The 13,720-nt window shown below is 52.1% G+C and overlaps 1 protein-coding gene across 2 annotated transcripts in view; it reads right to left on the bottom strand.

Annotated features, from left to right (window-relative positions):
* Positions 1–2,871: 2,871 nt before the first annotated feature.
* Positions 2,872–13,720, bottom strand: part of GOSR1 (golgi SNAP receptor complex member 1) — a 40,428-nt gene continuing 29,579 nt past the window's right edge. For both annotated transcript variants that reach the window (XM_026723049.2, XM_026723050.2), the window contains exons 7-9: positions 13,184–13,213; positions 6,569–6,651; positions 2,872–4,982 (exon numbers count right to left, since the gene is read on the bottom strand). In XM_026723049.2, the coding sequence (XP_026578834.2) occupies positions 4,858–4,982; positions 6,569–6,651; positions 13,184–13,213 (238 nt within the window). In that variant the 3' untranslated portion in view covers positions 2,872–4,857. The remainder of the gene's footprint in view (positions 4,983–6,568; positions 6,652–13,183; positions 13,214–13,720) is intronic.

Raw genomic sequence — 13,720 nt, 5'->3', positions numbered from 1 at the left:
GGGCGGGCGGGGGGGGTGGGGGGGGGGGTTTTTTGGTGGTGGGGTGTTTTTTTTTTTTTTGGGGGGGGGCGGGGGGGGGGGGTTTTGGTGGGGCGGGGGGGGGTTGCGCCCCGGGGTGGGGGGGGGGGGGGGGGGGGGGGGGGGGGGGGGGGGGGGGGGGGGGCGGGGCGGGCGGGGGGTTGGGTGGGGGGGGGGGGGGCGGGGGGGGGGGGGGGGGGGGGGGGGGGGGGGGGGGGGGGGGGGGGGGGGGGGGGGGGGGGGGGGGGGGGGGTGGGGGTGGGGGGGGGGGGGGTGGGGGGGGGGGCGGGGGGGGGGGGGGGTTGGCTTTTGGGGGGGGGGGGTCCGGCGGGCGTGTTTTGTGGGGTTTTTTTTTTTGGGGGGGGGGGGGTTTGGGTTTTTTTTGGGGGGGGGGGGGGGGGGGGGGGGGGGGGGGGGGGTGGGGGGGGGGGGGGGGGGGGGGGGGGGGGGGGGGGGGGGGGGGGGGGGGGGGGGGGGGGGGGGGGGGGGGGGGGGGGGGGGGGGGGGGGGGGGGGGGGGGGGGGGGGGGGGGGGGGGGGGGGGGGGGGGGGGGGGGGGGGGGGGGGGGGGGGGGGGGGGGGGGGGGGGGGGGGGGGGGGGGGGGGGGGGGGGGGGGGGGGGGGGGGGGGGGGGGGGGGGGGGGGGGGGGGGGGGGGGGGGGGGGGGGGGGGGGGGGGGGGGGGGGGGGGGGGGGGGGGGGGGGGGGGGGGGGGGGGGGGGGGGGGGGGGGGGGGGGGGGGGGGGGGGGGGGGGGGGGGGGGGGGGGGGGGGGGGGGGGGGGGGGGGGGGGGGGGGGGGGGGGGGGGGGGGGGGGGGGGGGGGGGGGGGGGGCGGGGCGGGGGGGGGCCGCGTTTGCGGGGCCTGCGGGGGGGCTTTTTTTTTTTTTTTTTTTTGTTTTTTTTCCGGGCGGCGCCCGCCCCCCCCCCTCGGGGGGCCCCGCCTCGTCTCCGGCCCTCTCTCCTCCCTCTTCTTTGGTGGCTTTTTTCTTTTCTCCTTTTTTTTTTTTTTGCGTGCTCCTCCCTTTTTGGGTGTGGGGGGGGGGGGGGGGGGGGGGGGGGGGGGGGGGGGGGGGGGGGGGGGGGGGGGGGGGGGGGGGGGGGGGGGGGGGGGGGGGGGGGGGGGGGGGGGGGGGGGGGGGGGGGGGGGGGGGGGGGGGGGGGGTGGGGGGGGGGGGGGGGGTTTGGGGGGGGGGGTTTGGGGGGGGGGGGGGTTCCTTGATGAGTTTCTATACCTATCTATTTTTCTATCTATTTTTCTTTCATCTATCTATCTATCTATCATCTATCTATCTATCTATCTATCTATCATCTTCCTTCCTTCCTTCCTTCCTTCCTGCAACAGTCGTAAGTATGAGTCCAATTGCCAAGCGGCTGATCGATCGATCGATCTATCTATCTATCTATCTATCTATCTATCTATCTATCTATCTATGATCTTCCTTCCTTCCTTCCTTCCTTCCTTCCTTCCTTCCAGCAACGGTCGTAAGTATGAGTCCAGTTGCCAAGCGGCTGAATTTTGATCAGGTGACCACGGGGATGTGGCAACAGTCGTTAAGTGTGAAATCACTTTTTTTCACTGCTGTTTTAACTTGGTCACTAAAGGAATAGTTGTAAGTCGAGGACTACCTGAAGTGCAGACCCTAACGTATCACTCGTAGTTTACTGTTATGTGCTAAGCAAACTCAATCCCACGTTGTGCCATTTATGTGTGATTTTTTTTTCCAACTGTCTCCCAAATTAATTTTACACCTTGATCTCGACAGACTTGAACTCTGGGCTCTATCTAACAAAATGAAATTCAACGTAGAGAAAAGTAAAGTCCTCCACTTAGGCAAGGAAAACCCAAAGGACACCTATAATAGACTGGGTGGAACCGGGCTCAATAGCAGGAACTGGGAGGGGGATCTCGGAGTCTTAGTGGACAACCAGCTAAATAGGAGCCGATGTTGTGCAGCAACAGCCAAAAAAGCCAATGCAATCCTAAGTTGCATTAACAGAGGGATACAGTCAAGATCAAGGGAGGGACTAATACCACTCTACAAAGCCTTAGTAAGGCCACACCTAGAGTACTCAAGATATTGAGACTCTGGAAAGAGTGCAGAGAAGAGCAACCAGGATGATGAGGCGACTGGAAGCTCAAATCTACAATGAACAGTTGCAGGAACTGGGCATTGATAGTCTGTCTGTCTGCCTATCATCTGTGTCAGTCTATCTGTCTATATCATGTCTCTGTCTATCATCTATCAGTCTGTCTATCCATCCATCCTTAGTAAGGCCACACCTAGAGTACTGCATCCAGTTTTGGTCAAATCACAATAAAAACAGATGTTGAGACTCTGGAAAGAGGGCAGAGAAGAGCAACCAGGATGATTAGGGGACTGGAGACCAAAACATACGATGAAGGGTTGATGGATTGGGTATGTCTAGTCTAGGGAAGAGAAGGACCAGGGGAGACATGATAGCGGTCTTCCAATATTTGAGGGGCTGCCCCAGAGAGGAGGAAGGGGGTCAAGCTATTCTCCAAGGCACCCAAAGGCCAGAGAAGGAAGAATGGATGGAAACTGACCCAGGAGAGATTCAACCTGGAAATAAGGAGAAACTTTCTGACACTGAGAACCATCAACTCATGGAACAAAAGTTGCCTTCAGAAGCTGTGGGAGCTTCATCACTTGAGACCTTCAAGAAGAGACTGGACTTCCATTGGTCAGAAATGGTGTAGGGTCTCCCGCTTGGGCGGGGGGTTGGACTAGATGACCTATAAGATCCCTTCCAACTCCGATTATCTGTTATCTTCCACTGAAACAAACCCAGAACAATAAACAAAAAAAAAAAAAGAATGAAGAAACAAGAATCCTACGATTAAAGAAATACGTTTTATTCAGAGATAGTGCCTTTTTTTATTCTTGTTAGCTAGATAATGCAAACGACTCTTATTTATTTTATTAATTTATTTATTAATCAAGAGAACCCTTGTCCCTACCTCAGCACCACCAAAGGCGGAAAGACAGACAAAATTTAAAACCAGAATCAAATTTTTTTAAAAAAAACACCTCCAGCAGCAGTTCCTTAAAACCAGGAGCTCTTGTAACCAAATTTGATTCACCTCTGAATCTTTTGCTTTTTTCCTATTCTGGAAGGGACAAATAAAATAAAAAAAAAGAGTTGATTTGCAAAAGGAAGCATTTTCTAACTTCGACCGATTGCTTGCAGCCCAAAAACTATCGTGTCCTTTTTATTCACTTCGAAGCATTAACAGGATTAAACCGTTTGCGAAACCCGAAAGAGAAGGAATAGTTTATTAATTTAAGAAGTTGATGCCACACTGGTGTTTTGTGGTATCGTGGCTAGTTTCTAGAATCTATTTGAAATTTTTTTTTTAAAAAAATTGTATATTAGCATTTAATGCCAGGAGCGGGCAATTATGTCACCTTTGCAACCTGCGGACTTCAACTCCCAGAATTCTTGACTCGGCCATATTGGCTGGCTGAGGCATTCTGGGAGTTGAAGTCCACAGGTCGTAAAGGCGCCATCTTTGTCCACCTTGGTTTAATGTCAGCATGTAGGAATGGAGGAGAGAAACAAAGGCTCCCAGCAATCCAAGGTCTCTCACAATCCCTCTTCCCATCCTTGAATCCATTGGGACTCCAAAACCCATGATCCCCACTGGCTTAAGTTAATAACTGCGAATTGTCGTCTGCGTAAGCCAACGGTGAATCTTGGGCTGGCTTGGGTTGCCGATAAAAAGTCAAAATCTCTCGATTTCTGCATTGGGAGGCCCAAGAGCAATATACAATAGCTATCTTTTTTTCTTTTTTTCAATTTTATTTTTGTTTTGAAGCAAGGGTGGGTAGGACAGACGTCCGGTGTCCTTGTTAGGACGGGAACCGACCCAAAAGTTGAACAAACAAGCCGAGGATTTGCAGGTCATCAAACAATGACCGCTGCCAAAAACGGCTCGCCAATTCAGATGCCAAAATTGGCCACTCGCTCTCTTTTAATCCCTTTCGCTGGAGACGTCGCGAGAAAAAACAAAAAGGAAATTGCCTGCTTGTTTTCCAGCGGGATGTGTAAAATATCGACTGCGTTTCCAGTTCGGTGGGAAAAAAAAAAAAGTCTCCATTTCCACGTTGAAAGATCCGGTCTCCGTTTTTGGGGACATTTTTCCCGGCGTCGGTAAACTGTTACGTTTGGGTTATTCTCGATGTTGTTGATGGGGAAAAATAAAACAGAGTTGGAAGGAAGTTTTGTCTTCTCCAAAACGTTGGGATACTTACCAACCCGGGACGACCGTCCTCAAAATAAAAAATAAAAAAAAATCTGGTGAAGAATTTCTCTCCGTGGTTCTTGGATCTTCAACCGGGTCGGGGCCAAAAGTTTTTCAAGTTGCAAAGTTGTTTTTTTTTTTAAGTTGCAATGTCTGGGCGCAAATTGCGTTTAAATATCGGAGAGGGAGACGGGTTGAGGTGGGAAAAAACAGAGCAAAGGTTTTACCCTTTGGAAGGTGAACACGGCGGCTGAATTTGTGGGTGTGTGTGTGTGGGGGGTGTGTGTGTGTGCCGGGCTCCTAAGTTTAGGGGAGAGCAAAACGATAGAAAAGGGAGAAAGGACATTTAAGGGGAGGATTCCTTAACGTTGGGAGAACGGGACCGTGGGAGAAGCCCGTGGCACCTTCACGGCCGTCGGTGAAGGAAGGAAGGAGGGAAGTCCACCTGCCTGGGTCTCTCGGGTCTCCGCGTCCCCAGATTGAAGGGGGAGGGTCCCGTCCCCCAGAAGTCCGCCTGCCCCTCTGCAGGCGCCTGGAACCTGGTCCCAGAAGTGTCTCTGCGCACGGCATTTTCCGTCAATGGAAAGCGTAGAGGAGGAGGAGGATGGTGCAAACGCTGATCACGGCCCCCAGGATGAGGGTGTCGCGCCGTTTCCGCAGGTTGATCCGCTGGATGAGGCTGTTCACGGCTGGGAAACGGTCTTTTTTTGGAGGGGGGAAGCTGAGTTAAGGGCCACAAGGAAGGAAGGTTGTTCGCCAGCTGCCCGTCTGCTCACTCCCCCCCTTCCACCCACTGGCGGGGTTACCCCACCCCGTACCCCTTTCGATAGGACGTGTGGCAGAGGGACCCCAAGTCTTATGGTTTCCTCTGTCGGCATTCTAGGTTCCTTTGGGAGGGGGGGAGAGAGGGGCTGTGGGGCAGGGCACGCTCATTTTCACATTTCTTTTTTTTGTAATCGCTCTGGTTTAAAAAAAAACAAACAAAATTGGTAGGTTTTTGACAGGAAAAGAAACGGGAGAGGAAGGAGAGGAAAGAAAGAAAGAAAGAAAGAAAGAAAGAAAGAAAGAAAGAAAGAAAGAAAGAAAGGAAGGAAGGAAGGAAGAAAGAAAGAAAGAAGGAAGGAAGGAAGGAAGGAAGGAAGGAAGGAAGGAAGGAAGGAAGGAAGGAAGGAAGGAAGAAAGAAAGAAAGAAAGAAAGAAAGAAAGAAAGAAAGAAAGAAAGAAAGAAAGAGAAAGGAAGGAAGAAAGGAAGGAAAGAAGGAAGGAAGGAAGGAAGGAAGGAGAGAGAGAGAAATAAGGAAGGAAGGAAGGAAAGAAAGAAGAAGAGAAAGTAAAAAAGAGAAGGAAAGAAGGAAGGAAAAAGGAAAGAAGAGAAGAGAAAGAAAAAAGAGAAGGAAGGCAAGAAGAAGAGAAAGTAAAAAAGAGAAGGAAAGAAGGAAGGAAAACGAAGGAAAGAAGAAGAAGAGAAAGTAAAAAAGAGAAGGAGGGAAAAAGAAGGAAGGAAGGCAAGAAGGAGAGAATAAAAAGATGGAAAGTAAAAAGAAAAGGAAGGAAGGTGGGAGGGAGGGAAGGAAAGAGGGAGGAAGAAAGGAAGGAAGGAAGAATGAGAGAAAGTAAAAGGAAGGAAGGAAAATAAAAGGCAAAAAGGAGAGAAAATAAAAAGAGGAAACTAAAAAGAGAAGGAAGGAAGGAAGGAAGGAAGGAAGGAAGGAAAAGAAGGAAGGAAGGCAAGAACAGAATAAAAAGACAGAAAGTAAAAAAGAAAAGGAAGGTGGGTGGGAGGGAGGAAGAGAGGGAAGGAAAGAGGGAGGAGGAAGGAAGGAAGGAAGGAAGGCAAGAACGAGAGAAAGTAAAAGGGAAGGAAGGAAAATAAAAGAAGGAAGGAAGGCAAAAAGGAGAGAAAGTAAAAAAAGGAGGAGAGAAAGTAAAAAAGAGAAGGAAGGAAGCGACAGAGGGGGGGTGGGCACTGAAAGAATTGCTGCCCTCTAAGCCTGCCTGACCACATCCTCCTCCTTCACTTATTTATTTTATTTTATTTAAAACATTTATATTTCTTCCCCCGCCTTTCAACCAACTCCGAGTGGCCCCTTCCAGGCCACCTCGGAGAACGTTGGCTTCCTTTGGCTCTCCCCCGATCCCGTCTCTCTTAAATTTGCTACGGTTCGGAAACCTTGCCCTAGTCTTAAGTGGCTCTTGCACCCAGCAGCGGGGTTGGACTGGATGACCTCTAGGCTCCTTTCCTTAACTTTGAGAGGAGGAAAAGCAGCCGCGGGAGGAGAAAGGATACTGGCCAAGGTGTTCATCTTGCTCTGTATGGATTTCATCATTCCTCGCTGCGAAGTCATGTTTTCTTTTGTGGCCATGGCAATGCTGAGACGGAGAGGAACCGGAGAAAGGAGGTTAGGTGCATGTTACTCAAGGTTAACTCACGACAGGTAGTCCTCGCCTTACGACCACAACCGAGCCCAAAAGTTCCACCGCTAAGCGAGAGGCTTGGTTAATTGAATTTTGCCCCATTCCACGACCGTCCTTGCCACGGTGGCTAAGTGAATCGCTGCGGTTCTTTGAAGGGGGGGTCACGCGGTCGTTAAGCGAATCCGGCTTCCCCACCTGCCCCGACCTTGCTTGTCAGAAGGATCGCAAAGGGGATCGCGTGACCCCCCTCGGGAGACGCTGTGACGGTTGTAAGTATGAAGCAGTTACCGAGCACCTGAATTTTGATGGCATGATCATAAGGGATGCTCTAACCAAAGGTGTTATTTTGCAGCCACGTTTTGCACTGCCGTTGTAACTTTGGACGGTTACTAACCGAACTGTTGTAAGTCAAGGACTACCTTTGAACTTGAAAAAGACTGAGCCCTGTTTTGATAGACAAATTGTCAGGAATCTGGCAGTTACTCCCAATTTAAACCGTGAGTCTCGAGCCAAACTTCTAAAACTTCAAAAATATTTATTGGGAATTAATATGTCCAACACTGCATGGGTGCAGCCGACTCTGAGACACGTCATTCACTGTCATCCTTGACCCTGGTTTTCCCTCCACCTCTCTGAGTGTATCGTAATCCATATCCTCCAATGGGACACCTCCATAGCCCAGAGTCATCCATCAGGCTCTCCAATTAGAAGTGTGCACGGCAGAAACTTCGGTCACCTCCTTACTATCTTTGAAAACTATTTATGGAATGCACTTTCGGTTTCCAAGCTGCCCCACTGCTATTTCAAACCCCTTTCCCCAGGGATGGGATTCTACCGGTTCGGATGGGTTCTATGGAACCAGTGGTTATGGTTCTGTGCAGTCCAGAGAACCAGAAAATTGTGCTCCTGGCTGGCCCTGCCCTTCTCCTCCCGCCCCTCCCCTCCCCATCAGTTTTGATCGCGCAGGCGCTTACATCGCTGATTGCATTCTCCCCCCAATCACTCCTTAAGGCCGTGATGGCGAACCTATGGCACGCATGCCACAGGAAAACTTGCCTCACTGGGCATGTGCGCGCCTCCCAGGTGATTTTTTTCAGCCCGTTTGAGGCCTTTTTCGGCCTCTCAGAGGCTCGAGGGAAGCCTCTGAAGCCTTTGTAGGCCGAAAACCAAGCCCGTTTCGTCACTTCCGGTATTTCCGGAAATACCGGAAGTGATGAAATGGCCCTATTTTTTCGGCCTGCAAAGGCTGCAGAGGCTTCCTCGAGCCTCTGAGAGGCCGAAAAAGACCTCCAATAGGCTGAAAATCGGTGGGGAGTCGCAGTGCAGGTCAGGGGGCGGTGGGGAGGGAGGGCAATCGCGCACACATGCGCGCGCATTGCCTTCTGGAGGCCGGCACACAAGCGCGCGAGCGTGATTTTCCCACACAGGAGCCCCAAAAGGTTAGCCGCCGTTGCCTTAAGATATTTCTTTTTTTTTTCCCCACTCCCGACGATCAGCTATTTGAACAATCAGCTGTGTGCCCTCACCCTCTTACTGCTTCCCCCCGGGAAGCTGCCCTGAGGCCCAGAGCCCCCAAAAACAGAGCATGGGGGGGGCAATGCACCCCCGGCTCCATTTTTTTTGCCTTCCTGGGCCCCAAGGAAGCCACCTGGGAGCAGAACTACCGCCCAAGAGGCTTTCCTGAGGCCCAGAAGGCCCCTAAAACGGGGGGTGGGTGGGTGCCAAAAAAGAAGCCACGCCCACCCAGCCACACCCACAGAACCGGTGGTTAAAAAATTGGGCTCCCACCCCTGCCTTTCCCCCCTCCACCGCCCCTTATGTTGGCAACTCTTAAAAAGACCAAAGAAATATTTGATGAGTTGACACAGATAATATTTGATTTGTAATAAACCTGTCCAGAGCCCCCGAGGCCTTTCCCATGGCATTCTGGGATTTGTAGTTTGGGGGGTGGAGGGGAGGCCCAGAGTGGCACCCAGGAGGAGCAAGGAGGGGAATTGGCCAATATTATAAACTCATTAAACAGAAGATTGGATTGGATGGGAATTTCTGCCTCTTCTCTGGGGCTGCATAAAAAAAGCCTTCAGCAGCGGTGAGATAAATGCCAGCTTGGCCCCGGATGGGAGGAAGGAGTGAGAAAGAAATTCAAGAGAAGCGAGCCTTGATTCTCCGGCGGATAGAAATTGAGGGAAAAAAAGGGGGAAAGGTGCGGTTATTTCTCAATAACCAATGGCCATTATAAGGCGAGTGGGCTTCAAATGCCAGAATTTCCCAGCCAGGGTGGGTGAACTCAATATGCCGGCTGGGGGGACTCTGGGAGTGGAAGCCCTCCCCTCTTAAAGCAGGCTGGCTGGGGCATTCTGGGAGTGGAAGTCCTCCCCTCTTAAAGCAGGCTGGCTGGGGCATTCTGGGAGTGGAAGTCCTCCCCCCTTAAAGCAGGCTGGCTGGGGCATTCTGGGAGTGGAAGCCCTCCCCTCTTAAAGCAGGCTGGCTGGGGCATTCTGGGAGTGGAAGTCCTCCCCCTTAAAGCAGGCTGGCTGGGGCATTCTGGGAGTGGAAGTCCTCCCCCTTAAAGCTGGCTGGCTGGGGCATTCTGGGAGTGGAAGCCCTCCCCCTTAAAGCAGGCTGGCTGGGGCATTCTGGGAGTGGAAGTCCTCCCCTCTTAAAGCAGGCTGGCTGGGGGATTCTGGGAGTGGAAGCCCACCCCACGTGAACTTACACAAAATTGAGCCACTCCAGTGCAAACAATTCCAAAACGTTTGCACCTCCGAAAGAGTCCAACGCGTTTGACTGGGAGGCTCCACCAGGAATCTCTGCCTCTGTGCCCCAATGGCGTTTCCTAGGTTACCCCACCCGGGAATTGGGGCTAACCCATCTCTACCCAGGGGAGCCTCTTTGGGGAATTGGGGCAGGCCCAGGAAGGCGCAAGGAAGCCACCCGGGAGGCTGGACCCGGGAGAGGCAAGAGAGGCAAAGCTGCACGAAAAGGCGAAACGACGTGGCAGGAGGAGGAACAACGAAGCCGCTTCGGATTTGGGGTGGAGAGGAAAAAGGCCTCTCGGAGCCGAGAAAACTTTGAAGGGCTGTAATGGAGGGAGAGGGGAGCCTGCCAGCCCATTTGGACCATGCGCTACTCGAAGAGATTCCCACGGGAAAAAGAATGGCCTCGTTGAGGCGTATCTCTTTTTCACCCGCACGCAATAAACCGACCTCTTAAGAGCTTTGCCTGTGGTTTTTCAATGCTTTATGGCAGGGTTTACAAAACTTTGGGCCAATCACCAGGAGACTGGGAGTTCTAGTCCCGCCTTAGCCCCAAAAGACAGGTGGGTGACTTTGGGCCAATCACCAGGAGACTGGGAGTTCTAGTCCCGCCTTAGCCCCAAAATCCAGCTGGGTGACTTTGGGCCAATCACCAGGAGACTGGGAGTTCTAGTCCCGCCTTAGCCCCAAAATCCAGCTGGGTGACTTTGGGCCAATCACCAGGAGACTGGGAGTTCTAGTCCAGCCTTAGCCCCCAAATCCAGCTGGGTGACTTTGGGCCAATCACCAGGAGACTGGGAGTTCTAGCCCGCCTTAGCCCCAAAATCCAGCTGGGTGACTTTGGGCCAATCACCAGGAGACTGGGAGTTCTAGTCCCGCCCTAGCCCCAAATCCAGCTGGGTGACTTTGGGCCAATCACCAGGAGACTGGGAGTTCTAGTCCCGCCTTAGCCCCCAAATCCAGCTGGGTGACTTTGGGCCAATCACCAGGAGACTGGGAGTTCTAGTCCCGCCCTAGCCCCAAATCCAGCTGGGTGACTTTGGGCCAATCACCAGGAGACTGGGAGTTCTAGTCCCGCCTTAGCCCCAAAATCCAGCTGGGTGACTTTGGGCCAATCACCAGGAGACTGGGAGTTCTAGTCCAGCCTTAGCCCCCAAATCCAGCTGGGTGACTTTGGGCCAATCACCAGGAGACTGGGAGTTCTAGCCCCGCCTTAGCCCCAAAAGACAGGTGGGTGACTTTGGGCCAATCACCAGGAGACTGGGAGTTCTAGTCCCGCCCTAGCCCCCAAATCCAGCTGGGTGACTTTGGGCCAATCACCAGGAGACTGGGAGTTCTAGTCCCGCCTTAGCCCCAAAATCCAGCTGGGTGACTTTGGGCCAATCACCAGGAGACTGGGAGTTCTAGTCCCGCCCTAGCCCCCAAATCCAGCTGGGTGACTTTGGGCCAATCACCAGGAGACTGGGAGTTCTAGTCCGCCTTAGCCCCAAAATCCAGCTGGGTGACTTTGGGCCAATCACCAGGAGACTGGGAGTTCTAGTCCAGCCTTAGCCCCCAAATCCAGCTGGGTGACTTTGGGCCAATCACCAGGAGACTGGGAGTTCTAGCCCCGCCTTAGCCCCAAAATCCAGCTGGGTGACTTTGGGCCAATCACCAGGAGACTGGGAGTTCTAGTCCCGCCCTAGCCCCCAAATCCAGCTGGGTGACTTTGGGCCAATCACCAGGAGACTGGGAGTTCTATTCCCGCCTTAGCCCCCAAATCTAGCTGGGTGACTTTGGGACAATCACCAGGAGACTGGGAGTTCTAGTCCTGCCTTAGGCATGAAAGCCATCTTAGATGACTTTGGGCCAATCACCAGGAAACGGTGAGTTCTAGTCCCGCCTTAGGCATGAGAGCCAACTGGGTGACTTTGGGCCAATCACCAGGAGACAGGGAGTTCTAGCCCCGCCTTAGCCCCCCAAAAGCCAGCTGGGTGACTTTGGGCCGACCACCAGGAGAGTGGTGTCAAACGGAAATTTGGGCTTTCCATTGTGGTCGTAACTCGGGGACAACCAGAGTCCTGACAGCCCACAGCTGTGGCTGAAAGGCCCCGAGCCAAGCGCTAATGTTAAATACATTTTAGATTCTCTCTCTCTCTCTCCGAAAGCCACTGTGGCTGCCCTTCCTTCTCCCACGCTGCCAAGATGAGGCTGGTGAAGAAGAAAAGAGGCCGAACGGAGGAGCCCATTAAGGGAAGCGAGTGAAAGCGCCGCTTTCCAAAAGGCCACTTCCAATTTCCAATCACCGCTGCGATTCAGGAATCTCTCCGTAGAGACGTCTAAAATGGCCTCCCTCCACCACAAAACCCATCATCCCCCTTTTTCCAGCCTCTGGAGGGAAAAGAAGAGCGAGTGAGGTCATTTCAAAAGCCTCTTCTCCGTCGTGTTGGGTGGGTGGGGTTAGAAGGGGGGTGGGGGTAGAGAGCTTATTTCGTTCGGTACAGGTAGTCCTCAACTTACGATGGTTCACTTAATGGCCAAAGTTAGAACGGGACTGAAAGAATGAGACTTAACATCACCACTATTCAGGAAGTCTCAATAGAGACGTCCAAGATAGAGACATCTCCTGCTTGGGCAGGGGGTTGGACTAGATGACCTACACGGCCCCTTCCAACTCTGATTATCTGTTATCTGTTAAAATAGCCCCCACCACAAAACCCATCCCCTTCCCAGCCTCTAGCTCTGGAGGAAAAAGAGAGCGAGGTATTTTTAAAAGTCTCTTCCCAGCCTTTTCTGTCCTGATAAATAGATAGATAGATAGATAGATAGATAGATAGATAGACAGACAGACAGACAGACAGACAGACAGACAGACAATGATAGATTGATAAATTGATAGATTGATGATATAGATATGATAGATGATTGATTGATGATTGCTAGATATGATAGATGATAGACTGATAGGTGATAAAATGATAGATTGATAGATGATAGATATGATAGATTGAATGATAGATGATGGTTGATTGATGATAGATACATATGATAGATGATTTGATAGATTGACAGATGATAGATGATTGATAGGTTGACTTAGATGATTGATGATACATATGATAGATGATTGATTGATTGATTGATGATTGATTGATTGATGATTGATAGATACATATGATAGATGATTGATAGATTGATGGTTGATTGATGATACATATGATAGATGATTTGATAGATTGATTGACAGATGATAGATGATTGATAGGTTGACTTAGATGATTGATGATACATATAGATGATTGATTGATAGATGATTGATTGATTGATGATTGATAGATACATATGATAGATGATAGATGATTGATAGACAGACACCATATAGATAGATAGATAGATAGATAGATAGATAGATAGATAGAATGAATTCTTTATTGGCCAAGTGTGATGGGACACTCATTGGCTGACCTTGTGACTAAGCTGTGCTGGACCTATTCACTCCCAATAAATCCTTTTCAACTGCTGGAAGTTTGCCTCGATTTAATTCGGGACCCCGCTGGGACCTTCACATCCAGAGCCCGGGGAGGGTAAAAACACTCCCCCCCCCCCATGCAGGAGGTGAACTAGGCCACGCCCACCACGGCCACACCCACCCCGCAACCAGGCAGAGAACCCGTTGCTAAAAGTTTTGAAGGGCCCCCCCTCCGCCCCCTCGGGGGTGGATTCCCTTCAAAGGAATCCATTCCCGGTCTCACCTTATCGTCTCTTCGATCAGCCGGTCGGAGCTGAAAGGAAAAAGAAGGAACGCGTTAATTTTTGTACATTTTTCCTCCTCAAAATAAAACCGGGGTCGACGCGTATCGAGAGACGGGGGGAGCAAGCTGAAATAAAACCACCAAAGAAACACAAGGAGCCCCCACATTCACGGGGAGTCCTCCACTTTACGACCACGAGGGAGCCCCAAATTCACGTTGTGAAGCGAGACTATGGCGAGCTGAAATGGGCCTCCCTTGCCATGTTCGTTAAGTGAATCACCGCAGGGTCGTTAAGTGAATTGGGCTTCTCCGTGGACTTTGCTCGCCGGGAGTCGCAAGAGGGGATCGCGCGACCCAAGGACACGGTGACCGTCCTAAATACGAGTCCGTGGCCAAAGCCGTTTGAATTCTGATCGCGTGACCGCAGAGGGGCTGCAACGGTCGTGAGAAAATCGGTCACGGGTCCCTTTTTGCAGTTTCGTTGTAACTTCGGATGGTCGCTAAATGAATGCTTATAAGGGGAGGGGTAGTTGTACA

The sequence above is a fragment of the Pseudonaja textilis genome, chromosome 1, assembly GCF_049901715.1.
Source record: "Pseudonaja textilis isolate UNSWEBS1 chromosome 1, rPseTex1.2, whole genome shotgun sequence".
In the NCBI taxonomy this organism is placed as follows: Eukaryota; Metazoa; Chordata; class Lepidosauria; order Squamata; family Elapidae; genus Pseudonaja; species Pseudonaja textilis.
This window is presented reverse-complemented; position numbering and strand designations above follow the sequence as displayed.